This window comes from Zophobas morio, unplaced genomic scaffold, assembly GCF_036711695.1.
Source record: "Zophobas morio isolate AGI-343-1 ecotype UQ-CSIRO unplaced genomic scaffold, CSIRO_AGI_Zmor_V1 ptg000005l, whole genome shotgun sequence".
Taxonomy (NCBI): Eukaryota; Metazoa; Arthropoda; class Insecta; order Coleoptera; family Tenebrionidae; genus Zophobas; species Zophobas morio.
Genome location: NW_026972110.1, coordinates 17,302,975 through 17,330,416, shown reverse-complemented (window position 1 = coordinate 17,330,416; position 27,442 = coordinate 17,302,975). Strand labels below are relative to the sequence as shown.

General features: G+C 31.4%; 2 protein-coding genes across 6 annotated transcripts in view; both read right to left on the bottom strand.

Moving 5' to 3' along the window:
- LOC135122897 (nuclear factor of activated T-cells 5-like) overlaps positions 1–12,987 on the bottom strand; it is a 95,182-nt gene extending 82,195 nt beyond the window's left edge. For all 3 annotated transcript variants that reach the window (XM_064047388.1, XM_064047386.1, XM_064047387.1), the window contains exon 1: positions 12,819–12,987. In XM_064047388.1, the coding sequence (XP_063903458.1) occupies positions 12,819–12,900 (82 nt within the window). In that variant the 5' untranslated portion in view covers positions 12,901–12,987. The remainder of the gene's footprint in view (positions 1–12,818) is intronic.
- A 203-nt stretch (positions 12,988–13,190) lies between these two features.
- On the bottom strand, positions 13,191–22,271 carry LOC135122894 (BTB/POZ domain-containing protein 1-like). 3 transcript variants are annotated; one of them, XM_064047379.1, is made up of 8 exons: positions 22,104–22,271; positions 21,743–22,031; positions 21,492–21,696; positions 21,246–21,441; positions 20,839–21,095; positions 13,837–14,040; positions 13,599–13,784; positions 13,191–13,546 (listed from the first exon to the last, which is right to left on the bottom strand). In XM_064047379.1, the coding sequence occupies exons 2-8, from the start codon at positions 22,006–22,008 to the stop codon at positions 13,304–13,306; spliced, it is 1,557 nt and encodes a 518-aa protein (XP_063903449.1). In that variant the 5' UTR covers positions 22,009–22,031; positions 22,104–22,271; the 3' UTR covers positions 13,191–13,303. The 3 variants fall into 3 exon arrangements, with proteins under 3 accessions (XP_063903449.1, XP_063903450.1, XP_063903451.1); XM_064047380.1 differs by having other exon boundaries at positions 13,837–14,037; XM_064047381.1 differs by having other exon boundaries at positions 21,276–21,441.
- Between the last annotated feature and the right edge of the window lie 5,171 nt (positions 22,272–27,442).

Below are 27,442 nucleotides of genomic sequence, written 5' to 3'. Positions count from 1 at the left end.
GAACTTAATGCAGTTCAAAACCTTCGATACATCGTTTAATTTTGATAGAACATCGACTTCCTTGTTTGAGTTAACAGAGAATTTAAAATAATCCACGATATACAACTTTCTAAATATTTACTCAGTGCTAGTAGCGAACAACATGTAAGGTGGTCGTAATTAATTGAAGATAAAAACTTTCAATATACTTATACCATCACGCTTTGTTACTTACATAATTATTGTAATTATTTTTAGACGCTGCGACCCTGCGAGCTATTTTTAGATTATTTAAAAAAATAACCTTAACACTAAGCATTAATTTAAACAATGGACGGTCGCACACATTTTTTTCACAAACATTAACACTGAAGTAAATATCATCAATATACATACAAGATATTTATTTCAGGACAATGAGTATTAGTCATTGCGGGTTTGTCAATTTCACGTATACAATACATAATGTTTAAATTCACAGTTTTAACTATTTATGTAGGAAATGACATTTAAAAATCAATCCGAAGGGTTCCGTTGCTTATCCCAAGATGTAATTAATGACACAACAAGGAAGAGTATGCTGTTGCAGATGTATACCTTGAGCTTTTACGGAATCTCAAGTAGAAGAGCCAAATTAGTCTTTGGTTTCGAGGTTACCGTTACAGAAAATTAATAGTTATTACGGAACGGCTAATGGCCATTATGCATTGATTCCCGAGAAGAGGGAATTTATTTTGAAAGTCATGTTCATATGTAAATTTAAATTACATGTAGCTGAATGGAGAAATTAAAAAAAAAGTCCGATAAATACTTCTACGAGTATAATTATGTTTTTGTAATTCTAATTATTACTTCCAGATGAATTGATAAATTATGTAAAGCGGAGTTATAATTACGATAACAACAAAGCAGCAGAAATGTGAACCAATCAGATCAGAATATTTTTGACGCACCGTTCGTTCACACATTGATTGTTTGGAAATCCTACCTCGTGACTTCTAAAAATTACATTCGTGTCTCTGATTTTAGTAATTACAACTGTTTTTCTGTGTCACCGCCGTTAGTTTAAAGCTTTTGGTGTCAAAATCAGCACGTAAGAGATTATACAAGTTTTTTTTTGTTTTGCCCGAATTTCTTTAGGTTCCGAAAGCTAAGAGAAGTATCGTAATAATTCCTGTCTGAAGAATGCCAGTTTCACGTTTCCCCAACGTTTCACTGTCTATTCAGTTTAAAATTTTGTGAAGTAAACTCCTTGTGATTGGTTCAATAGTCAATCCTTATTTTTTATTTTAACACACGGGGATTATACCAAAAAAAATAAAAACTGCAAAATTAATTTTTAAATTGCAGAACATTAACAAATTTTATTTATCCATCCCCTCCATCTAGCTGATGACGTGGTGTAAGAAATTATCAAATAACAGACATTCTTTCAAATGCGCTCTTCTTTGTTTTCAGGAATAACTTCAGCTTTTACACATCCCTTATGAAGAAGGTCTTTAAAAATTGGTTACTTAGACAGAACTTCCTTACCGCTGAAATAGAGGATGATCACCGATTCGAGATCCAATAGAAAACACATTAATTAAAAACATTGTAACAAAAAAATTATCTGAATTTTTATTGTACTATACAATTGAGAAAAAAAATACTCTGTTCAATATTTTATTGGCATTTGCAAAATAATATTTTCTTAAAGCATTTTTTGCGCTATGGTCACTAAACATGCTTGTACGTAATTTATAACAACACACCAACGACCATGAGACTGAGATAATTTAGCGAAAAATAATGAGGGCATATTTATTTTTGAGAGTGATTAAATTATTTCATTTATGTATTATGCTTTTCTGAATAACATAGTCTAACATTTTCCCAAATTTTACCTAGAATCGCACTAGCGAACAGCAATTTTTTTAAGGATAATCGAAATAATTTATTAATACAGCGATTTTTACAAAATCTAAAAAATAAAAAAATGAAAGGTATTTTTTGAATTTATTTTTTACGCGCATTTTTTTATTTAAAAGCTCAGTGAATTTACTTATACACGTGGGTTACAATTTTTTGAGGAGAAATAAGTAAAAATCCGCCCTTTTATAAGGTACAATTAATTCTTAATATAGTGTTTATAATTTTTTTTTATAACCACAACAACAATTTTCCAATATCATTATTTCAACTGTTTCAAACAGAACATCCTGTATTTATTACTGCATCTTATTCTGTTTTTTATTCTTTTCCTTTTTTGTAAAGTATTTTCGATATTTAAAAAGTGTTGTATTTAAAAAATTATAAAATCGATATTTGAAAATACATAGTAACGTTTCATAAACTGTGGTTATATATACAGGACGATTAAAAAATGGTCCACCAACTTACTTGTTCTTTGCTGTTTATTGAGAGAAAAGAAAAACTATTTTGTTAAATCCTTGAAACCTCGAAATGAAATAAGTATATAAAATTGATCTTCTATTTATCTTGTATCTATTTCAATTTTGGGACTTTTAAATACTTCGACTTTTGAATTTTTCGATTTTTCGACTTTTTAAGTCTTACATTTTTCGATTTTTCAATGTTTTGATTTTTCACTTTCTTGTTGTTTCGATTTCTCAATCTTTCGATTTTTCGCTCTCTCGTTTTTGGATTTTGTGGTTTTTCAATTATTCGGAATTTTTCAGTTTTTCGATTTTTTACTTTTTGGTTTATGGGTTTTTAAGTTAAAATTTTTCAATTTTGAATTTTCTCATTTTTCGATTTTCAGCTACCATTTCTCAAATTTTCGATAATTCATCTTTTCGATTTTCCAATTTTTCAACGTTTCGGTTTTGGGATTTATGTATTTCAATTATTCTATTTTTCAATTTCTAAATTTTTGGATTTTTGATTTCTCAATTTCTTGATTAATGAATTTTTTAATTATTCGTCTTTCCAATTTCTCGAATTCGCAATTTTTCGATTTTCAAATTTTCAACGTTTAAGTTTTGGAATTTTTCACTTTTAGAATTTTTCAATATGTACTTCTATTTTAAAATTCTTAGATTTTTCTTTCTGTTTTTTTGATCTAAAAAAAAATTTTGCGATTTTTTAAATCTTGGTTTTCGATTTTTCAATTTTTCGATTTTTCGATTCGTTGATGTTTTGATTTCTCGATTTTGTAAATGTTCAATTTTTCGAATTTTTAAATTTTAGATTTTTCACTTTTTTGTTGTTTCGATTTCTGTCTTCCGATTTTTTGCCTTCACATTTTTCGATTTTCAATTTTTCGGAATTAATTTTTGAATTTTTCGATATTTCGATTTTTCAATTTTTCGATTTATCGGGTTTTCTAAGTTTTTTCAATTTTTCCCATTTTTCGGTCTTTAGCTATTTCGATATCTTAATTTTTCGACTTTTCCACTTATCGATTTTTTGATGTTTCAATTTCGGGTTTTTTCGATTTCGATTTCTCGATTCCTGTTTTTCATTTATTCGAGTTTCCAATTTTTCGACGTTTCAGTTTTGGAATGTATGTATGTATTTAAATTTTTCGATTTTTCAATTCTTGGCGTTTCTAAATTTTTGAAGTTTTCGAGTTCTCAATTTCTCGATTAATTGATTTTTTAATTTTCCGATTTTTCGATTTCTCTGTTGAAGTTTTGAGATTTTTCAAGATTTAGATTTTAAAATTTTTAGATTTTTCGACTTTGTTTTTTTGATTTTTTACTTACTCGACTTTTCAAAATTTTTAAATCTTACATTTTTCAACATTTTTTTCTATTTGATATTTTAATTTTTGGATTTTTTGAATTTTTAGATTTTTAAAATTTTTCAATTTTGACAATTTTTTGATTTCTCCTTAAACACGAAACATCACATATTTAAAGGAAAGACGCTAGGAGCCCCTAAGATTCTGTAAAATTCTTTCCAAATAAAGAATTCCACGAATCCTCGAGATTTTTTAAAATTATTTTAAAAACAAACACAAGAGGCCTGGAAATTTTTTTTATATTAAAAAAAACACTAGGCGCCTGCAAGACTTTCTCTTTTGAACGCCATAAACTGGTCGAAAGCTATTTAGACAGATCTTCCCTCGCCTCTGAAGTAAAAATATATTACATATCAGTACATGCTTAACTTCAATTGTTTATGTTTATACATCGAAAGAAGGTGACAATTAAGCACGCAGTAATTGTCTCCTCAAAACAGAGAAAGCGATTAAAATTATTATTAGGCTACAATGCAGCAAATGTTCTGAATATTATTTCGGTTAAGTCGATGTTATTATGACAATTTTTATTTTATCATTATTAAATATAGGCGGGTGCAACATTACTGTATTCAAAAATTTTCGAGCCCCAGCGTCCTCCATAAACCAGTGCTCGTATATTGGTATAAAATATGATCTAAAAACGAGAAGGTGTAAAATTGAAATATCGAAAAACTGAAAAATTAATTCCGAAAAATTGAAAAATCGAAAAATCTAAAAACGAAAGGGCAAAAAATCAAAAGATTGAGAAGTTGAAACAATGAACAAGTGAAAAATCTAAAATATTTTGGAAGTCTTTATCCATAATTTTCTTCATTTTATACTATGTATTACAAAAAACTTAAAAATTGTTCACAATGAATCAGCAGTGGCCAATCTTTCACCGTTTTTCATTTTTCTACCTAAATCGATATATTGTTTTTATAAGTAAACGTCAAATTGACGTAAGGAAGTTTTTTATGATTTTTCTCGCACTTCGATTTGTGAACTTAATAATGTGGTATTGAGTTAGTGTGCTATTTTTGAATAACCCTGTATAGATATTCAATGTAAAAACAAGTTCTGCGCTATTCCTTAAAAGAAAAACACACTGTATTGTTAAACATAATTTTAATATATGCTACTCAAAGAACTACTACAACTTTGATCTGAGACTTTTTCTATCTCTAAGAAATAATAACAACTGCGGCCTTTGTGCCTCACCCTGTATAATTTGGATTTTTTTTGTAAAATCTGGATCCCTACTGTAAAAATACGAAGCGGCTTCATAAACCACAAATACAGGAGATGTTATTTTATAAAGTTTAAATAGCCTTTACCACCAAAATTTTGAGGTAATATCGTCAAATTGTCACTGGGGATGATTAGACAAATTAGACCTACATGATCTTCCTAACACAAATGAGATTTAATTCAAAACTTTATAAATGAGCTGTTTGGATAAACTTAAAAGTACACTACTGCAATTACTTACAGTGTGAACTTACGAATATTTTCCTTTGAGTAACAAATTTCTTCAGAATCTAAAAAACGTCGGGCATTAGTTCTAAATTTTTCAGTAGCGCCTAAACGTCATTATATCCAACTTTTTTTGAAGAATTTCAAAACTTGATCAAACTACAGCAACACTTTCTTCGTAAATTTGAACAAGAATTTTTCTACGTATTTTGTCTTTACAAAATAATTTTTCAAGTGTCACTTTACGCCGAATTTTTTGATTCCGCAACATTAAGTGATGATAAGTAACAAAGCACTCATACATTGCTTGTAATTTTTTTCCAAGAAGTGGGACCTACCTTTGAGTAATTGATAAATCACTTTTTATAATTAAAGATCATTGTACCGCCGATAACATTTTAATATCTCGTATGTGATAATTTCTGAAATTACTAAATCTAACTCGCCTCGCCTCTCTAACACATTTAATACCCCATGACTGCAGAAAGTACTTTTCAATACAATGTATGTAATAATGCAATACTTGTCATCACCTTTTTGGTAAGAGTAAGTTATCATGAGTACAATGTAACACTACAGGCTTGTCAAAATTTAACAAAAAGTAAGTGAAAAGTTCCTGAGATTACCCAATTTTTTTAAAATGAGATTTATGTACTTGGCAAAATTATAACTTGACGTCAATTTCTGAAGTAGATGAATGCACGAATCTTTAAGATAACTTTAAAACATAGGTACAAGTTCAAGGTCACCAATCGGGGTTTCACACATTTATATCTAATGAATTTCCAATTTCAAATACAAACTAAAACCCAAAGTCTGCATTTTCGTGTTCTAGGACCTGTCAAAACGCGAAATTATAAATTCATCAAAACAATCCAATCAACACTTTTTGTAAACAGACACGATAAATAACGTTTTTATCACGAGTGAATTTTTCTGCACTTAATGATGCAACGAGGCAGATTTATCGTTGTGCGGTTTGAATTAAAATTGATTAACCAATGTCAGCAAATAAATCTGTATTAACTTCAAATAAAAATTCAAGATTACTAGGTTGATATCAATAAATGGCGTAAGTAGGCCACGTCCTATTTCATAAAGTAAAAAGTGAAGTAATAAAAAATATATTAAATACAACTGTAATTCTAATCTCATCAAAAGCAGTATTTTTAATTAATACTTCAAAATACTTGAACTTTTATCTGTTTTGTAGGTAATTGTTCTACTTGACATATTTTTCAACCAGACAGTTGTTTATGACTGACGACCAACGAATCGATATAAATTACTCATTTCTACAATAAAATTATTTCAAATACGATTTCTACGACAAGTGTTCATAGTAACTTGAGATAAAACACAGAGTGATACTCTAGTACAAATCTGTTCCATTAGTTTCCAGAAAAATGTAGTAAGTTAATTCACAATCGGAGAGTAAGCAGAAAATTTAAACAACGAACATACGGATTGGCAGCCGCAATATATTCACTATTTTTGCATTTCCACAATAAACAATTGGTTATTTGTTTATTAAGTATTTCAGCTGCACTGTTAAAAATATTTACTGGAAGCTATATTTAGTACAAAAATAAAATTCCGAGTGAAAAAAAAATCTCGCCTCTCCTTTAAAACCGTTTTTCTTTTCTATACTAATTTACATGAATATATAAATTATAACAAATATTTACGAATGTGCCTTAATTATTTTTAAATTTTGCAATCATAAATCCTGGCACCCAGGAACTTTCTAAATTAAAAAACACATTACTCATAAAATCACCCGTGTGAAAATCTTCAGTAATCTAACGGTATTGGCATTTATATATTTCATATATAAAAGCACGTATTATATTACACGGAAGAGCTAACAGAACTATGATGCTCTAATAATGATGTTAACAAACACGCTTTGAAAACGAACGCTCCACATATGAACAACAAACAAAAACCATTAGGGACTAAATTTCACAATAATTATTTTTTAAATTATTAGGAACATTAATCTTTCAAGTGCGAATTCGGCCGGGTCCACATAAACACGAATTTACTAATTTTTATCGATAAGCCATAAAAGGGATTCTCTCATTTTGATAGGTTACTTAATTTCGAACACTTTCGTCATAGATTAAAGAACAATCTCAAATTCTAATACCACTTATCACCGTAGAAACAAAGGCTTTTTTAGATATTGTCAAGGGCTACTAGTTGATGATAGAATATCTTATCCCAGAAGTACCATTCTTGTCACCTTGGCCCCAAGAATGAAGACATCTTGCACCTCATTAAGCAATTACAATAAAAATATTACTCTATCTAACTAAGTTCATTGAAGCAACAAATACACTTGTCATAATTATATTCAGTTTTTTTTCGCGAATACGAATATCGTATTAGGATGTTTATGTGAAGGTCACTATTTTCAATGAAAAAAGAACAATTCAAAATGTATTCATTTACGTAGCTTCTAGTGACGTACGAATATCATTGTATTATCAGATTGTTGAACCAAGAACAATCAAAATTTTAATGAGCCGACTCAAACAAGGTAAATCTTTTATAAATAGACTGACCCTATAAATAATGATTATAATCACTCTAGTAAAAAACAATTATTGTGTATAAAGTTGCGGATTTAAAACCGTGTTTATGTACATCACAAGCATTGTAGATTTTTTCTGTAATTTGCAATTTTTACACGACATTGACGTCAACACTTAATAATAAAGCAGTCTTTTAACCTTCCTTCTCTCGACACAGCTCTTCAATAATAGAATCAATTGTCACAAGTTAATAATTTAATAACTTTTTTACGCACCTCATAGTACGTCACATTTACTACAGTACCATGTGTAATAATGTTTCCAAAAATAAAACATCATATTTCAGAAACATTAACTTCTAATATTAACATCGTCTAGATAATCCTTCACCTTAACATTTGGCACGAATTTCGTGCTCACTCACTTAGCTACTCTATTTGGCTAGGATTCGACTGTGTAAAACTAACCTAGATTAATGTTGTGCAAGTCTGAAAAAGAGTGCCAAATAACCATGAATGGAAAACGAGACGGAACAACACGGAAGCAAAAGTCACCTGAAACAGATTTCAATAAACCACAAACCTTACAAGGGATTGGATTCCCTTCAACCGGATAATTAATCCGAAAGACGAATTTGCCGAAGATACCTGCAAACCACTAGAAAGGAAACCGTTCATTATCCGGTAATTTGTATATGGGTATGTGAAAGTGCACCGCTACAGGCGAGATATTTCTAAAAAGTAGGTGGAGCAGTCTGCTCGATCGTTATCAATTTCATGCTATCAAAACAAAACAGTTAACTTCTTCATTTCAAATGAGTTCAGATATTTTTAGGCATGTTATGCCACCTTCTTAATTTTTATTAGTTCCTCATTTCACAGGTCTACGACCTCAGTTGCAAAAAAGGTATAAACATGGACCACGCTGCGACCGAACCGAACGGAGTGAAAAGCTAGATTTCTTGTTGACAACACTTTGATAGCTGGAAACGACAATTAAGCTCATATAAATTAATTTTCGGCTCAAATATCGCCCAAAAACTGCTTCGTCACACCGCCTTTATTGTTGTTGGTGAAAAAATAATTTAGTTTAATGTTCTTTTTCGAGAGGTAAATTTGGCGGTGTCATTTTGATCTTTCCATTTCAGAGATAACAATTTAGTGTGGTTTAATGAACCAGTGGTTCTGCTTTATGTGGACATATTTTTAGCGCTCTGTGATCTAAATAAGACACAAAGACACAAAGGACCTTTGATAAAAAGAGCCGTGAATAACATTCAAAGATTTCAATTGCGAAAGTCATCAAGTACACGTACCGAACGTGTGACTGTTTTGACCAAAAATCCAAAAATTAGATATGTTAAAGCTTAAACTGGTTTTTACCGCATCTGTTACATGTTATTACAACATCCAAAGCTGTTAATTAAACACATAAGCGCAGCATTCAGCTTTATATATTACATGTTTTTCGTAAAGTAAAAAATTAGCACGGTATGTCAAACTCATGTTCCAAGAACTTCAATCTCGTACCTCTGCGAGTAAGAAAGAAACAACTAGTCTTAACCTTGCGAAGAATCCGAGGACTTCCTAATGAACTAATCTGACCCTGATTCTAAACTAAATACATAATATGAATACGGCGGCGCTGGAAATTCCAGTTGAAAATTCTTTTAGGTCAGCTTAAGAAGTAAACAACTTTAATTTTTTGCAAAAGACAGAAGAAGACGAATTAATAGATGCCACATTATTTTTGTACTAATAAAAAATGTGCACTCCATTCTCCTATTTGCATAATTAAATTGCGAAGTGTCAAGTTAACACCTTCGATGTGTCTACTCGGAGTTAAAATATTTTCTAATAATTAGAACCTACGTCATTCTAGACATATTTTTACTGTTAGGGTTTCAGTCCTGAAAAAATACACCGACGTCCTTTTCTACAATGTCGTTCCTATTAAGTCTAAATAAATACAAATTACGAAAAAATTGTTGTCATAAATAAACCGAATTTATTTATTATGAGAAAGTGGATCATACTTCAAGCACTCATTCGTAAATAATGAATAAATAATAACACAGGTATAACTAACCAAAAAATCAACAAATTCTTTTTACGCATTAATATAACGGTTTCGAAAAGAAAACAAACAAAAATCGTAAGAAAAAATAACCTCACTAATTAACTAATTAAATATTAATGTCCAGATATAGATACAAATTAAGATAGATAAAGAATGTCCGTTAATTAAATTTTATCATTTGCTGCAGTATAGATTCAAAAATGTACTAATTAATTTAATCAAATTAGAGAAATAATTAAACTTAATTTGTGATTTGTAATTTCTGCAACTATTGCCCAATGTGGCCCATGTGAGAATTTCAACTGTTACATGACAGAATGAGTAGCTACCGCTCGTCGGTAATATGTTGCTAAGTAACATAAAATTTTTGAGTATCGAAATTAATTAATGTTGGTTGAAAAATATTTAGAAACTTTTGCGGCACCAACAAGTGCAAGATTTGTAGCTTGGATTCTGAATCAATTAACTATGAAGAATGAGATAATTTTGCAGGGTTTAAAACAGCGATGCATGAACTGTGTAGAACGTTGGAATTTTTTATTATTGGGAAAAATGAGTAAATAAACCCCAAGCACTTATAAATTATCTATAATTTTATGGTAACTTACTAAAGTACATTTCTTTTGGTGACACCCTTTCACGTACCATGTGTAAGGGTGTTTCTAAGCAACATGTTTTCAAAACTTCGACGGCAATTACGTAACTACCCAGACATTGCGTTATTAATACAAAATTTAAAAAAAAGTATTAGAAAAAACCTAATAAACACATGCATAAAATATAGACTAGAAAATCTAAAAAAGTATTTAAAACAATATTTATATGAATAATCTTGCTCACAACTTTTATTTAATAATGTCAATTATCCCATTTCCATTTTATTAATGTAAAATATTGCTTCTTGTACATAACATGACTTTTTTTTGTTTATAATATTTCGCGGCAAATACCGGGTGGCTATTAATCAAAACTGTAGCAGGATAAAACAGACAAAAGATTATAAACTAACACACGTCACGTCGAGCCCTATTCTGACGTCACAATCTCCCTTTCCCCTGTAAGAAATGGTATCCCGGTCTCCTATTATGCACAGACCTTATTACTAGGGACCTTGGTCAGTTTACAGTTGTCAATTTTGACATCAGCGCACCTAACCCACGTGTTGAAATAGCAGCTATAATATATACATATAATATACCAACTTGATGTCATAAAAATGTTAATGAAATATGCCAACATATACCAAACAAAATAAATGACAAACATTCAAAGTCACTTGATATTGATCATTTAATATTTTACTCCACCTATAATTTCCATATTTGTATATCCCTTCTTCACAGACCTAAAATTTCACAAAATGCTTCAGCTAAACTTAATAAAATATATATGATTTAATGATGAATAGTAGTATTGACATACAAATTTTTAAATAAATGTCAGTGTCATTGACACACATTGAGGTTAAACTAATTAAACTACGCCCTACGTCTGTCATATATTTTATTTCCTTACGGTATTAAACAGATGGCATGGGAAAAAAAATTCTTCCTCTTAGAAAAGCGGTAACAAAATTATTAGCATATTATTTAAGTCGGTTTTACACGGTTTTATACACCCAAACTGAAGTTGTCTACGTTGAACCGGGCCGGCTGCGAAACCTCAAAGTTCTACAGTTTTTAGTCCCACAGGACTCTTTTCGAAATATTTTTTTCCTAACTGCTAAATTAAAACTAAACACATTTTGATTGTTTGAAGTTCAAAATTTCGTTCGTTATTTATAAAATTGTAAAAGCACATGTAAAATAGCGGATGAAATTTTAATTAAATTAAATTAGACTGAAGTTTTCTCCATCAGTTACACAAAAATAAAAATATGTATTAACTTCCAACTATTGCTCCCAATTAACTAAGAAAACATCCAAAGTTCACATATTTTTATAGCTTATATTACAAAATTTGCTGGGTAATCATAAAACATATATTGTTTATGGAAATGTATTCAAATTGATTAGAGAGTAATAGACGATAAAAATTTGGCGCCATAAGTAATTAGTTACGATACTTAATCCCGCGCATGCGCGTTTGAGGTCAGTTAAGCAACTAAAATATATGATGTATGAATTTAAACGAAGGGTTTGAAGCAATGTTTCGAATTTTACATGGTAATGAGTCCACATCACTTTAAGCGAAAAATAAGGTCAGGAGTTGGCCAAGGAGGTAGAGGTACAAAGAAGGAAACTATAATAAATTCATGTTCCTGATTAACATATAAAATCACCAAATCCGACCAGTTGTCATTATTTTGATATGGGGTTGAATTTTCTCAAATATTTAGTCCTTTTTTAAGCCACATAAAATTTTTCTTTCGGTATTCATGCCTGTCTTTTTCTAATACAAGCAAAAGCATCCCACTGAAATGAATCCAACAATTTGATTTATAAAAGAAAATAGTATATTGAATTTTCGTAACATGTTAAACTTAATGAATAAAAATATGACAACTAAATTTAAATATTCTATGATGTTCCTTTCTAAACAAAACATTTCTCACAATGTTAATTTATTTTTAGTCATAGCGTATTAATGCAAAATGTAATTTATTTACGTCGTCTGACTATGTCAAAGCAAGTTGTCTCACCTTTGTGCCGATTCCTTGTCCTAACCTCAAAAAACCTCACGACGCATTTCAATACTTTCGAGTTATTTTTCATTACGCAATAAATTACCATTATAGCAACGACAAAATTACAATTCAGATAAAAACGCCATAAATATTGAGTAATTATAGGTAATGCTTCATCAAATAAACAAAGCCATTCGGGAATGTGATAGCCAAGTGCAGTCGACCATAATACAACAATGAAGTATTTAATAGTTGTGCGACAAAATCCTAATTTGGACGAAGTAATGACTCGTGATGAGGCAAACAAAGCAAACACAAACTTGAATGAAGGTCACAGTATTAAAAGATAAGAACGACAAGCATATTGATATAAATAATTAGTCCTCACCGGTACTCTTTTTCGCATCTTTGGAGTTCTTGGATTGCTTTTTGTCCGACTGGTGGGATTTCTGTGTCCTTTTGTTAGCCATTTTCGGTATTTTTCACTCGTATAACAACATTTAAACGTAAAAAATATATAATACACTATTTATCACTACACTAGGCCGCCATGTTTGTTTTCAATGCAGCTGATTATGATGCAATCGGATTGGTGGAACCAGTCCTGACGTAAGAAGCACGTGGTCAACGACCTATCCCGGCCAACGCTCAAACATTACTTTGTCAATAAAACAAAAGGAAATAAAATAATTTTAGAAAAAAAACTTGGCTGGAAGTCAAACTCGTGTCTGGCACGGGGTAACAAATCAGACGATATAAATTACAACAAACTTATTCACCATTTATTTTACAATTCAAAGGTTGAACAATTTTACAGCTAAAACCTATTACACAAAATAAATACAAGGTGCAGCTGTCATGTAATGGGAGTATTCATATGATGTTGGTCATTTTGTTGTGGTCGCCGGGTATACCGGATATGCCGGGGTTATTAATACTGTTGTGATTCGGGGGCGGTATCGAGAATATTATGGAACGCACGAGTCCGTCTCTAACTGAGTCTCCACTTTGTCCTTGGCTAAAAGTAAAAACGACTCCATTACAAGTGGATTGACTTGGATATGTGCCAATAGGATAACGCCCAATTTTATTCAAAACCACTCCAACTTTGTACACCTGAAACAACAGATCTTCATTATGCAATAAACTCAACGTTTTCATGACTGACCTTATTGCGTTGGATGTAAATTGGGCGATTGAAAGATATTTCAATGAGAGATCTATACACCACTCTACTTGTAAAATGTGTGTATGTCAGACGACTGCCATCAGCGTCTAACAAGTGTGCATATAATAGTTCTGGATACGAAAACGAAGGCTGTCTTTCATCGTCACCAGGTATTTGGGTTGGGACCTTATTACAAAGACAAATTAATACGCATTTAAGTTGGTGAATAATTGTTTACCTGAATCCCATACACACAAACATTTCTATCACAAGTGAAGTTGAGTGCGCAGTCCAATACGCTCGAATTCATACACTCTGTTATTCTCAACAATTGGCGGCAACAATAGAGTTTTTTTGGGGCTTCGCTGCCGCATTCGTTGGTTGATAAACTGAATTTAATCATCGACGTTCGAGATGTGTCCATGGATGACGGTCCTCCCTGCTTAAAAAATCGGAATTACAAAAATTTCCGTTTCGAAAACAACAAAAATCATCTCAGTCCCGAAGATTACAAAAAAATATGGTGTCCGAAAAATACGATCCAAAAACAAAATGAGTTAGAGTTGGCTGTGAGACCAATGGTTTAGGTGGTACCACTGCACAACTAACACAAATCATTTCTTCACTTGACAGATCTGTCACCTGTCAATCTCAAAAATTATTAGTTAAATTTTTTCCGCTCCCAGAAAAATTTACTTTTTATAGATGACTACATACAACTTCATTTTGACTAGGGCCGTATATAAAAAACAGCATAAAAATTATGTCATTCAAGCAGGCAGATTTAAAACCCATAAATCATCCCATTATTTGTGTTGAAATAAATTTGAAAGAGGTTGTTTTAAAAACTCCCTGTTATTATTACTCGCTGATAAGAACAGCATGATCCATTATAATGCACTCAACAGACAAAACTTTTGAAACCTCTGCATAAACTTGTTTTTAGCTGCTTTTAATTTTTATGTAAACAGATACACTCTATCGCAATTACTATAAATCAGAAGTCAATAACAAGGAAACCAAAAAACGTATTGTGATCCTACTTGTAAACAACAAAAATATCGTTATCTCGCTTAATAACGAGACATTGTCTTCTAAATATGTGCTATTAAATTTGCGCAAGGTTGCCGAAAAATAAAAAAGTTAATATAATAACAACAAATAAACCACTTAAAAAATTGTCTGACTTTTGCTTGAAATATTTTACGTGTCCTTGGTTTTTTCTACGAAATAGTGATTAATTTTTAGCGTCACATGCTTTCAGAGGTGGATTTTTTCGAGAACTGTTATTGATACTGAAGCAAATACCTAAAATGTTTAGGGTTTTTCTATGGAAAAAAGTATTCGTCTGAGGCTAATGATGACGTAAATTATAATTTGATGGTCGTAATTTACGTTATGGATAAAATAGCTCTCTTTTATTATTTCTACTTCCAGTCTTATTTAGTAATATGTATTGTAAAAACTGTTCACCCACGCTTGTAATCTCTGACGACAAACATGCGTCTGGTGTGAAACTATGACCTTTGGAGCTAACCACAATCAGGTAAATTAGACGATCAGTTAACGGTGACTCAATCCATTATCATTATCACGCAAATCTGAAGAAAAAAATGTCTTAAAATCGTTTGCAAAATTTATCGTGCATTATGTGTTGCATAACTCGGATTGAATTAATCCTTGTTATTCTCGGAATTACGAAACAAATTGTTGTTCAATCCAAACAACTACGTACGTAAACCCATCATTCCCCTAGGAACGTAAATAAACCACAACTGAACGTCAATGGTTTTCCCTATACCCCGAAATCGACAACTAATTTTTTCCACGAAAAAAAACCAAATCTGCGTAAGTAAACCTGTTTTATCTTTGGAAAGTTAAGTTTGCAATAAGAAGATAAACTGTTTTTTACGGTTTCATGGTAAACACTCTTTAACGGATCCTGGTTGCCTTTTTAATTATATTTAATTATAAAGTAACAATACATGTTAAGATTTCAACTATCACATTGGAAAAAAATATTAAATTTTAATTACATGGCCAACTTCATTCACAGCAAATCTACAGAATGATTTCAGTTTTAAATTATAGGCGCACCAAAAAATTTGTGTAACTGGTTCACGAAAATTCTTTGGCACTCTAGAATGATTTTTTAACTCCATTACGTCTCGACAAAAAAAAATATTTTGGTGTGCCAGTTGCCCATTTTGTACCAAGTTATAGACACGAAATGGTGATAATGATAACGTATTCGTGCTCCCACCCGAAGTAAGTCCAGCTTACTAACGGCAAAATTTATCATTTTTAAAATGGAATATAAATTATAAGGAATACGAATACACAGCTAATTGACAATACACATCATTTTATCAGATGATAGTTCTGTCATCGATTAGAGTCAAAAATTAAACACGTGCTGCTGAACAAATTGATACCTGTATCAAGAATGTCAAGTCAAAAGAAGATTTTTACGCAGGTACCGAAAATTTAAAATTTAAACGCGCCTCGCATACTAAATTGAATCTGTTAATTTCAATAGTACCTTATATGGAAATGCAAGCTCTAGTTACTTTCTTGACATTTCATATAACATTAAATTGTTTGACACATTACGACACACCTTGGTATTGCTATTTCGTTAAAAAAGTAAAAGTATTACAACTAAAATTAAATGGTGACTCTCTATTAATCAAAAGTTCCGTATAAATCTAGTTCATAGTTTGCTCCTTGTAAGATAATGAGGTCGTATTGAAGTGTGAACAGTAATAATGATAGAAGCAGACGCAGTTACCACAATATATGGTGCAGTTTTAAACATGAAGAACCTCACAAGTATTAAAATTTATTATAGTATAAAAAAAAATAAATTAGCAATCTTGGGTCTTAAATAAAATACAAATTGTTAAAAACGGATTCGTTATGACACAAAAAATACAAAAACTGCAGAGTTTTGAAGTTTAAAATAGACAAAACTGTACAGTTGTACCAATTTTACACAAACATTTCTTGTTCAAACTTAAACTTACACCAACGGCAGCTAAGAAATTTAATTTTATGTGGATGGTAGTGTGTACAGTAGTCGCAAAAATTTTTATCCTCGTAAGTAGGATATGTCATTTGCAAAAATCAGTCTCATACTTGCCAAGATAAGACCGATTTTGGCAGATGACCTATTATTTCTTAGAATAGTAGGTCATTGGCCAAAATGAGTCTTATTTTAGCCCGGCCCACGCGCATTTTATTTTCTTAGCGGATAGGTTATTTGGCAAGTACTAGCCCCACCCACCCACCCTTTGTTTTCTTAGAGAGTAGATCACTTGCCAATCGGTCTTATCGTAGCGAGTATAATACTATTGTCTTTGCCATTGCTATTGAAACACCACCTGTTGATTTTGCTTAAAATTTAGCATTTGATAACAGCTCTCGGTTGATTGAAAATTGTCTGAATATGAACGTTGCCAAATTTACGATTAACAAGTGGTGTTTCAATAGAAATGGCAAAGACTATACTAGATTTTTCAGTGTTTCGATTATTCAATTTTCGAATTTTTCAATTTCTCGCTTTTTAAATTTTCAATTTTTTTATCGGTTTTTCGATTTTTGATTTCTCTGGGCAACTAAAAAAAACTTTCGACTTTTTAATTTTACAATTTTGGCAGTTTTCCGATTTCTCAATGATTTGATTTTTTGTCACCGAGTTTTTAGAAGGGAGTAAAAAGTAATTTTTATCAGCGATTACCACGTTTATCGTAACTTTAAAATATCTGAATTTTTTTTTTCTAATTTTCAATTTGTGGATTTTTCGATTTTTCAAAATTTCGGTTCGAATAAATTTCTTTTAGTTAAAAAATCGAAAAATGACAAATCGTGAAAAGGAAAAGTTTTAACTTGAGAACTTGAAAAAATAAAAAAAAAATAAAAACATCCAAAATTCTAAAGTTAAAACTTGAAAAATCAAACGATTGGAATTAAAAACTGCAAAATTGTCAAACAAACTATCAAATGAAATATTCAAAGATTGAAAAATCTCAAAACTAAAAAAAAAATGAAAACTGGAGTTTCTAATTCGATTTTATAAGATTTCTTTTTTTTTAATTTTTCGATATTTCAGTTTTTGATTTTCCGATTAAACAGTTGTACAATTTTCCGATTTCTCATTTATCCGATTTTTCAATTTGTCATTTTTTGATTTTAAAGTTTTTTTTATTTTTAGCAAGTACTAGCCCCGCCCACCCACCCAGCCTTTATCTTCTTAGCAGAATAAGTCATCTGCCAAAATCAGTCTAATCTTGACAAGTACTAGTCCCGCCCACCCACCCTTATTTTCTTAGAGGATATGTCATTTACAACAATCAGTCTCATACTTGCCAAGATAAGATTGATTTTGGCAGATGACCTACTCTTCTAAGAAAATAAACGGTGGGTGGGCGGGGCTAGTACCTTGTCTTAGAAGAATAGGTCATTTGTCAAAATGAGTCTTATTTTGGCAAAAACTAGCCTGGCCCACCCGTCTTTTATTTGCTTAGAGGGTAGGTTATTTGGCAAGTACTACCATAGTGTAAAATTTCATTTTTGAAAAAGAAGTCTAAAAATTCAGAGATATATATTTATCCCGACGTGCTGATTCCAAATTATAGCATGTTTATGGTAACGGAGCAATATTTTGGGAAAATTCGGTGTGAAATTCGAATTTTTTGAAATTTTTGAAAATTGCGATATTTCAATGGACGATTCTGGAAAAATGGTTTAAGTTATCGAAGAAATGAAGCCAGAAGTGACTTCTGCGGCCCAAAATCTACATGGAAGTATTTAGTTAAATTTCGAAAATCGTCGAGAATGGGTCGAAATTTGCATAAGGGAGGTGATACGAATACATAATGAGAAATTTGATTTTTGAAAAAGTCATCTAAAAATTCTGATTAAATTCAGGGATATAGATTCCGACGTGTTGATTCCAAAAATATAGCGTGGTTATGGTCACAAAGTAATATTTTTTTCGAATCTATTATTATCCATTGTTGGTTAAGAATACTTTATTTCTGTTTAATAAAATTAAAGTTTATTTCTTGAAATTTGTTTTCAGCAGTGTATGAAGTTGTTATTCAATTCCCTTTCAGCTTTTTGGGAAATTCGCTGATTCGAACAAATCGCTAATCCGAACACACCTTTCCCCAATTAATTCGGATTATCGAGGTTACACTGTATAGTAGTATAGTAATATTGCAGTATACTTTGACCAGAACTCCTGTGCGGAGTCTGCCTCAGGCGTCTATTGACTTCCACTAATTTTTATGAGAGCTTGAGAACCCACCGTTGTAAACTTGTCTACTTATCCGACCTATTTTGAGTTATACAGACGGCAGTCAAATTTTCATTACGGTCCATCTCGACTATGGCAAGTTTACAAGGGTCTTTAGTCTTGCCCTCATAAAAATTAGTGGAAGTCAATAGACGCCTGAGGCAGACTCCGCACAGGAGTTTTGGTCAAAGTATACTTAAACGGTGACGTCTCTCACACTTGAGGTGAAATATTCATCGAAACATAAACGGACAAATTGGATTTGTATACAAATAAGCAATATAGTTGAAGCCGAATTGGCGCTGGTTGACAAAATACTGGGACAAATCCTTGATTTATGACAGTAGCTCGTGCCGGTGGCTAGCCACACAGAAGGGATTTTATTTCCCATTATTAGATTAGATGGAGCCATATAACCTTGGAGGATTTGGAAGTGTATACATTAGTTCGGTTGAAATACCCTCATTATTGGATCCTTTTCGACTCAGGCTTAAGCATGGAAATATTAATCTCATTAAGAATTAAGGAACGAATTTATTAAAATTATTGTAAGTTCAGCTTTAGGAGTCACATTTGTAGTTATTAATACAACATTTTCCTGAACACAACCCTGGAATTTAAAATCGATAAAAACACAGTTTAAAAACGGTTATGTTGTTTAAATTGTAGCAATTAACTTCCAAAATTTCGCAAGTTTTTAAACTAAAATTTCATTTATAATTCTATACCTCTATAAACAGCAAACTTTTAACAACATTGCTTTCAGATCAGTCAGTAGACTTTTCATTCAATTGACGGATCGCATAGTGTAAACGTACCTTTAGCAAACGACACTGTCCTTTAAAACGGCAAAATTTATAAATGTGTTTATCACCGCTCAAGCAAAGTGTCCGAATGTTGTAAGTTCACGGTTTTTGTTTATTTTTTCGTTTAATTTATTGTTTATTATTACGTACATTTCTGCACTTAACGGTTAAAACAAATCGACTTATTTTCAACACACATTTAATTTATTTCAAAACTTAAGGAACATACAACAAACAACTAAAGTGAATCTTCGCATCATTACTTTAAATTTCTCGTTTTGTAACTTGTAAAAATTAGAACCACACCACTGTGACAGTTCGGCGTAACTTCTTCCTCTGGAAGGTGTAAAAATAACCGTTTAAGACAGACCTTATTATTTTTGTAATATTTAATAATAAAAAAAGGTATAGTACTGGTTTATATAGGGCTTTCATTGTTGTTTGATATCTAGTAGGCCATGGACTTTTAAAACCGGTTGGCACTTCCTGTGTCAAATGTCAAAAAGAAAAGTGGCCAAACATATCAAAAACAGCGAGAAATAACAAAATTCGAATAAAATTGCAACAAATGTTGAAAATGCTGTCCACAGCAACCAAACACAGGTTTATTGATGGAATTATTGTAACTAACGTCAAATTTCAAATTGAATTTGACAATCTGTCAGTAGTACCAACTTATGAACAAAATGCATGACCTACTAGATATCAAACATAAATGAAAGCCCTGCATTATCTATTCAATTCACATTTCAAAGAACTCGCGATTGTTATTTTATTTAGTAACATTATAAATAGTACAGTCTGTGCAACAAACCCGTGTATCTTGTTCATTCAATTTTATGAAAAATTAAAATTCTTCACTGGCCAGTTAATTTTCAAGGTAAATTGTGGCATTGGTGGATCTTTAATATGTCAACAGAACAGATAATAGGTATACATACGTCCGCGTCAAGTTTTGAAAGATTCAGAAGCAAATGTTTGAATCAAAATAACAGCAGTTTCACAAAGTCAGCTTTCAGACTCAATACCTTTTTATATTCTATTTGATTTCATCCATTTTAATATAAGTACAGCAACGTAGAAGAACGAAGTGAACTCTATTCTTTAATATCAAACATAAACTGAGAATTATTACCATGAAAATTGATTCATTTCTGCATTGCTTCCTTCGCCTTGGAATTCTGGATGTTGAAAACCCTGCTGGCATGGGTGTAGATGAACTTGATGAACATATATTCATCAAAATCGCGAACTTCTCTGATTCCGTTAGAAGATTGCAATTTGCTGGAACTTCAGCAAATTGTTGTGGTGTTAATGTTAAGAATCTGATTTTCATGATTGCGTCCCGAACGGTGGGATGATTTGCACTGCCTGCTTCAGTCGAGGGATTGGCTATAGAGTTGAAAATGCATTTAAAAAATGAAACTATAACCCCAAAGCAAAACAAAATAAAAAAGCACTGTACATGCAAACACTAAGTGAAACAGTGTGAGCAAAAGTGGAGCAAATAATAAATCTAGTTAATAAATTAAGCACAATTACCTATACCATCTAGTCTAGGTACTTTCGCACCTGAACTTTGGTTGTGTCTGGCAGCATATCGAGATATGGCAGAGAAAAGCTCCAACTCGGAACTTATATTTAATTCGTCTTGATCAAACACCGTTAAAATCGTGCTCAACTCGACATCGTCAAAACTACTCTCTGAAAGAACTTCTTGAGTTTGATTGCAAATTATCTACAAAAGCAAAGTGAATTTTTCAGAAGTGATACATTTCCACAACTCACGAGCATACACTTTTCCATTAGAATTGGTTCTTCAAACAATTTAGCGAACTCGTAAGCTCTACAAGCGTTCTTGGGGTACAGATCTGACCATAAGTACTTTGTACATTCCTCCACTAAATGTGGCAGCATGTATTTTTTCGCTCCGTAGCACAGTTCACAGGCTTGATCGAACGAGGTGAGATTAATTTTATCAGTATAAATGTACCTGAAAGTCTGTGTCACATTTTTTCCATTACTTAAAAATAACTCACTCTAATAGCGCCTTAAATGCATCTGGTTGAACGTCAAGAATTGCAATGGGGTCTTTTTCTGCCATTCCCCCAAAAAACATAGCCTCAAAAACTGGGCTTGACATAGCCAAAAAAAGCTTGTGACCTTCCAAGACTTGTTGATTGGGTTCTGTTCCCACGATGAATCTACAGTCACTCCACATTCCGGTCTCCAGAAGGTATTGGCCCCTTTCTTTTACCAATTTTCGAGTGATTTGCCAATCACAAGGGGGAGGTGGTGCACTCATTTCTTTGTTTTGTGAACTTAGAACTGAAACGTTACAAAGATGAATAAAACGCACCAACGAGGAAATTCACGACTAAAAAATGTGCGTTTACTTACACCTTAAATTATTAGGTTTCTAAATACAAAATCTGTGATGTAACTTCCTTTGTTATTTACCAGTATGTTGAGGAATTAAACACCAGAAAAATAATTATAACACTGTTATTGTTTTTCTTTTGACCTTTCTTTCTGTGATATGAACGTCATTACGTCAGTGAAATGGACGATGGGTAGCGTAGTTGGAAAGTTAGATTTCTGTGTTAATACAAGATAAAATGGTGTGCGTCTTCGCTACGCCAACTTGTCATATTAATAGGTGATCTTGAAAAAATCGCAGGAGTTATAGTAGGCCGAAAATAACTTCTGGAGGTCAAATTCTAAAGAAAATAGTGTTTGGCTAAGTTTAGAAGCGGTAGAAAAATTGTCGAAATTTTTATGCGATTGAAAAATTTTGCTTTTGGAAAAAGTTGTCTTTAAATCCACAAAAAATCTGGCTCCTGGGAATGATAAAAAAAATATTCGGTTTGAAATTTAATCAAAAAATTCTAAAGGTTATAGTAATTCGATGGGCGAGTTTGAAAATCTAATAGAAGTTATTGAAAAAATGAAGTCGAAAATAAATTCTGGAAGTTCAAATCCGCAAGAAGACGTCTTTGGGTCAGTGTTGAGGGTGATCGAAAAATGGTCGAAATTTTCAAAACGTGGGGGACCTGCTAAAAAATTCTACTTTTAAAAAAGTTGTCTAAAAATCCCAAAAAATCTGAGATAGAGGTAACGACGGTCTATTCGAAAAATATAAGTAGGGTATTCATGGTTCCGGCAATGATTTAGAAATTTTGTGATTTTTCAGTTTTTCGAGTCTTCAATTTTTCTTCTATTTTTCAATTTTGCCCTTTTTTCTTAATATACATAGTATTCTTTGAACAACACGATACTCAAAAACATGTTTTTAATTTCTTGTAAAGAAATAAGTATTTTGCAGTTAAGCTTGGTTCACGGCGAATAAAAAAATCATCACAATTGAGACAGGGCGGGTGGGCGGGCTTACATTTTGCCTTTTTGTTTTAATATGTGTAGACTTCTTTTCATAACAAGAAACTTAAAACATGTTTAAAATGAAAAATTTATAGAAGGAAATATCGATTTTGCAATTAGGCTCCGCCCCATAATTGCAAAATCCCTATTTCGTTCAAAAATGTACCATTTTAACCATGTTCTAAGTTTCTTGTTGTGAAATGATGGCTATGTATGTTAAGAAAAAAAGGTAAAATGTAAGTCCGGCCCACCCACCCTGTCTCAATTGTAATGATTTTTTTTATTCGTCGTAAGTCGAGGGGCGGAGCTTAATTGTAAAATCCTTATTTTTCTGTCTATTTCCCTAGTCTTATTTGAGATTCTAGTTGGCCCCATTGTAACTTTTTCACCTTTTTATTGTTCTGTTTTTGGTAAAGTTTTTCTATCCATCAATACATTAGGACCACACTTTTCCCATTTTTTTTAATGATTTCATTAAACTGAAGACGAAACAAAGGACAAAGGAATAAGACAATCAATGAAGTTTTCACGTCTAACCGGAAGACATGTAGTCTTCAAAATTTTCACGTGTAAATTAAAAACAGTAATGCTACAGCCAACTATAAGTCAAAATGTTTTCCAACGCATGCATTTCGTCGATTGAGAACTTGTTTGATCCACAGACCGGAATGCGCTCAGGCTAATGTCGACTCTAAGCGCTGAGAATTAGTCGAATTAAATTTTACATGTTTTTAGTCACAATTTTGGTGGTTTTTTATTTTCCATACTTTCTCAATGTCTCGATTTTTCGACTCCTCGATTTTTCGATCTTTGGTTTTTCGATTTCTCCATGTCTTTGAATTGTTTAATGTTTCGATTTTTCGATTTGTCGGTTTTTCGATTTTTTTATTTTTCGGCAGATTTTTCCATGCTTCGATTTTTTAGTGATTCGATTTTTCAATTTTCCAATTTTTTTTATTTTCGAGTTTCGATTTCTAGATTTTTTTATTTTTTCGATTTTTTGATATTTGAAAATCTCCATTTTTCAATTTTACGATATTTTAAATTTTCGATTTTTCTTGATTTTTTTTTAATTTTTCAGTGTTTTAAATTTTACATTTTTCGATTTGTCGGTTTTTCGATTTTTTTATTTTTCGGTAGATTTTTCCATGCTTCGATTTTTGAGTGATCCGATTTTTCAATTTTCCAATTTTTTTAATTTTCGAGTTTCGATTTCTCGATTTTTTTAGTTTTTCGATTTTTTGATATTTGAAAATCTCCATTTTTCAATTTTACGATATTTTAAATTTTCGATTTTTCAATTTTCCTTGAATTTTTTTTTATTTTTCAATGTTTTAAATTTTGCATTTTTCGATTTTGTTCAGTTCTTTAATAATTTTAAATTTTTCAAATTTTGACGTTTTTGAATCTTCAGTTTTCCGATTTCTCCATTAATCAGTTTTTTTATTTTTCCATTTCTCGACTTCCCAGTTTCCATTTTTCAGTTCTTCAATTTTACGATTTTTCAGGTTTTTGATTTCTCAATTTTTCAATTTTTTAATTTCCCAATTTTTGGATATTTCGTTCAATTTTGTGATTTGTCAGTTTTTCGCGTCTTCAATTTTTCTTCTATTTTTCAATTTTTCGATATTTCAGTTTTCGGATTTTTTAGTATTTCGACTTTTGGATTTTTCGATTTCTCGACTTTTTACTTTTTGGATTTTGAATTTTTCGTTTTTAAAACTTGAATATTTTAACTTTTCAATTTTTTAATTTTCGATTTTCCATTTTATCTTTTAATTTTTCGGTTTTCCTTTTTAATTTTTCGATTTTCCAATTTTTCGATGTTTCGAAATATAAATAGGCCAAAATCGAAAAGTTAAAAATGGAAAAATTGATAAATCGAGAAATGAAACAATCAAAACATCGAAACATCCGAATCTCGATAAATCGAGATGACAAAAAATTGAAAAATAGAAAATTTAAACATTCGGAAAATTGAAAAATTGAGAAATTGAAACATAAAACAGTCGAAAAACTGAAAAATCTAAAATTTAAAAAACAAAAAGATGCAAATCCAAAAAATAAAAAATCGAAAAATCCAGAAGTCGAAAGATCGAAAAGTCGAAGAGTCGAAGAATCGAAATACTGAAAAATTCCAAAACTGAAAGGAATATCCAAAAACTGAGAAATTAAAAAATTGGAAAATTGATAAATCGAAAAACCAAAAAGGCAAAACTGAAAAATCGAAGAATTGAAGAACTGAAAAATCGAAGAATTGAAGAACTGAAAAATTGACATGAATTTAAAAAATTGAAAAATCGGATAACTAACAAATCGAAACATCGAAAAATTGGAAAATCGAAACATCGAAAAATTGGAAAATCGAAACATCGGAAAATTCAAAAAGTCGAAAAATCTAAATACTGAAAAATCCCAAAACTGAAAGAAATATCCAAAAATTTGAGAAATTAAGAAATTGGAAAACTGAGACATCGAAAAACCAAAGAAGCAAAGTCGAAAAATCGTAACCTTATTAAATCGAAAAATTGAAAAATCAAGAACCTGAAAAATCGAAAAACTGTGGGTAGGTAGGCCAAGCTAGTAGCTGCCAAGATAAGACTGACTTTGCCAACTGGAATACCCTGTAAGAAAATCTCAACGTGCTAATTAGAAAAATATAAAGGTTTATTGTTCCAGAGCAGGATTTTTTAAATATTCGGTTTGCAAAAAAAAGTAATAAGCCTAAAAATTACCATATTTCAATTGGCGATTCTGCAAAAGTGGTACAAATTTTCGAAGAAATAAAGCCTAAAATAACTTGTAGAGATTAATTTTACAAAAAAATGTACTTACTAATTTTCGAAGGTGGTCGAAAAATTATGAAAAATTTCACAAGATAGACATAAAAAAATGAAAATGTACGCTTTTGAAAAAATAGTCTAAAAATCCACAAAAAGTGCTGATTTAAAAATAATACCGTTTTTATGGTCCCCCACCAAAATTTTTGAGATATTCGGTTGAGACGTCAAATTAAAAAAAAAAAAATACTAAAATTTCCAACATTTCAATTAGCGATTCTGGAAAAGAAAATAAATGTTTTTAGCTAATTTTCGAAAGTGGTCGAAAAATGAAATGACTTCACCAAATTTTTGATAGTAACGGTCAGATAAATTATAGTTAGGGTTTTACCAACTACATAATATCGTTAAAACATATCTAACATTTCACAAGTGTTAAATCAGTGGTTTTAGAGCAATAAAAGCGTCAGTGGACGAAACGGGAGAACAACTTTTTCGTATTCTAAGATTTATGGAACGTCAAGAAAACAAAATTGCAATACATACTATACTATGCTCGTGAAGAAAAAAGAAATTTTAAACAAAAATACAAGTGAATATGCGCCACAACAAGTAGCAAGGTATATAAGAGAAGCGAGGGTGGGTGGGTGGTTGGGCGGAGCTAGTATCTGCCAAGATAAGACTGATTTTTGCAAATGACATACCTTCTAAGAAAAGAGAGGGTGGGTGGGCGGGGCTAGTACCTGCTAAGATAAGACTGATATTGGCAAATAACATACCCTCTAAGAAAATGAAGAGTAGAGAGTATATCATTTGGCAAAATCAGTTTTGTCTCAGCAAGTACTAGCCCCGCCCACCCGCTCTTTATTTTCTTATAGAGTAGGCCATTTGCCAAAATCAGTCTTATTTTGGCAAGTACAAATGTTGTCGTTTTGAAACAAACGTTTTTATTTAGTGATTTCAATATAAAATGCACAAAGAAATGACAAAACAGATAGCGATGACAGTAAGATAGCGAAATTTCTAGGTTAGGACATTTCACAAGGTTATTTGAATTGACAGATATTACACGTCCTTTCCAAAATAAGTTTAGCACATGCACAGTTTCAATGAAGCGGCAAAATTTGACCAGAATCCAAAGACCACTTGATCTAGACCATCATTTATGTACACCCAGTATAAGTTTCAAAGGTGGTAGGAAAATGGTCGAAATTTTCAAGGGTTAATGAAAACTTTTGGCTCTGAAAAATTGTCTAAAAATCCACAAAAAATTGTGGGAAATAAATACGGACGTACTGACTCGAAAAATATAGCGTGTTCGTAGTTCTGGGCCCTGATTTTTGAAATATTTGGCTTGAAATTCAATTTTTTTGACAATCGTAAAAATTGTTGTGTTTCAAATGGGCAATTCACAAAAAATTGCAAAAGTTATCGCAAAAATACGATCGAAACTTCTGCAGGTCGAAATCTCAAATCAGTCCAGAGAGGCGTCTGTCTATATTTTATCGGAAATTTTGTCAGGATCACGAATCTTTGCGTATTTTTGCTATAGCCCCACCAGCATCCACCTCTTTTTTTTTG

Coding starts and splice junctions, on each gene's coding strand:
- LOC135122894 (XM_064047379.1), bottom strand. CDS start 22,008: ATGAGTGCACCACCTCCCCCTTGTGATTGGCAAATCACTCGAAAATTG. Junction 21,697..21,742: donor GCATTTAAGGCGCTATTAGA/GTGAGTTATTTT, acceptor ACAGACTTTCAG/GTACATTTATACTGATAAAA. Junction 21,096..21,245: donor ACCTAGACTAGATGGTATAG/GTAATTGTGCTT, acceptor TCAACTCTATAG/CCAATCCCTCGACTGAAGCA.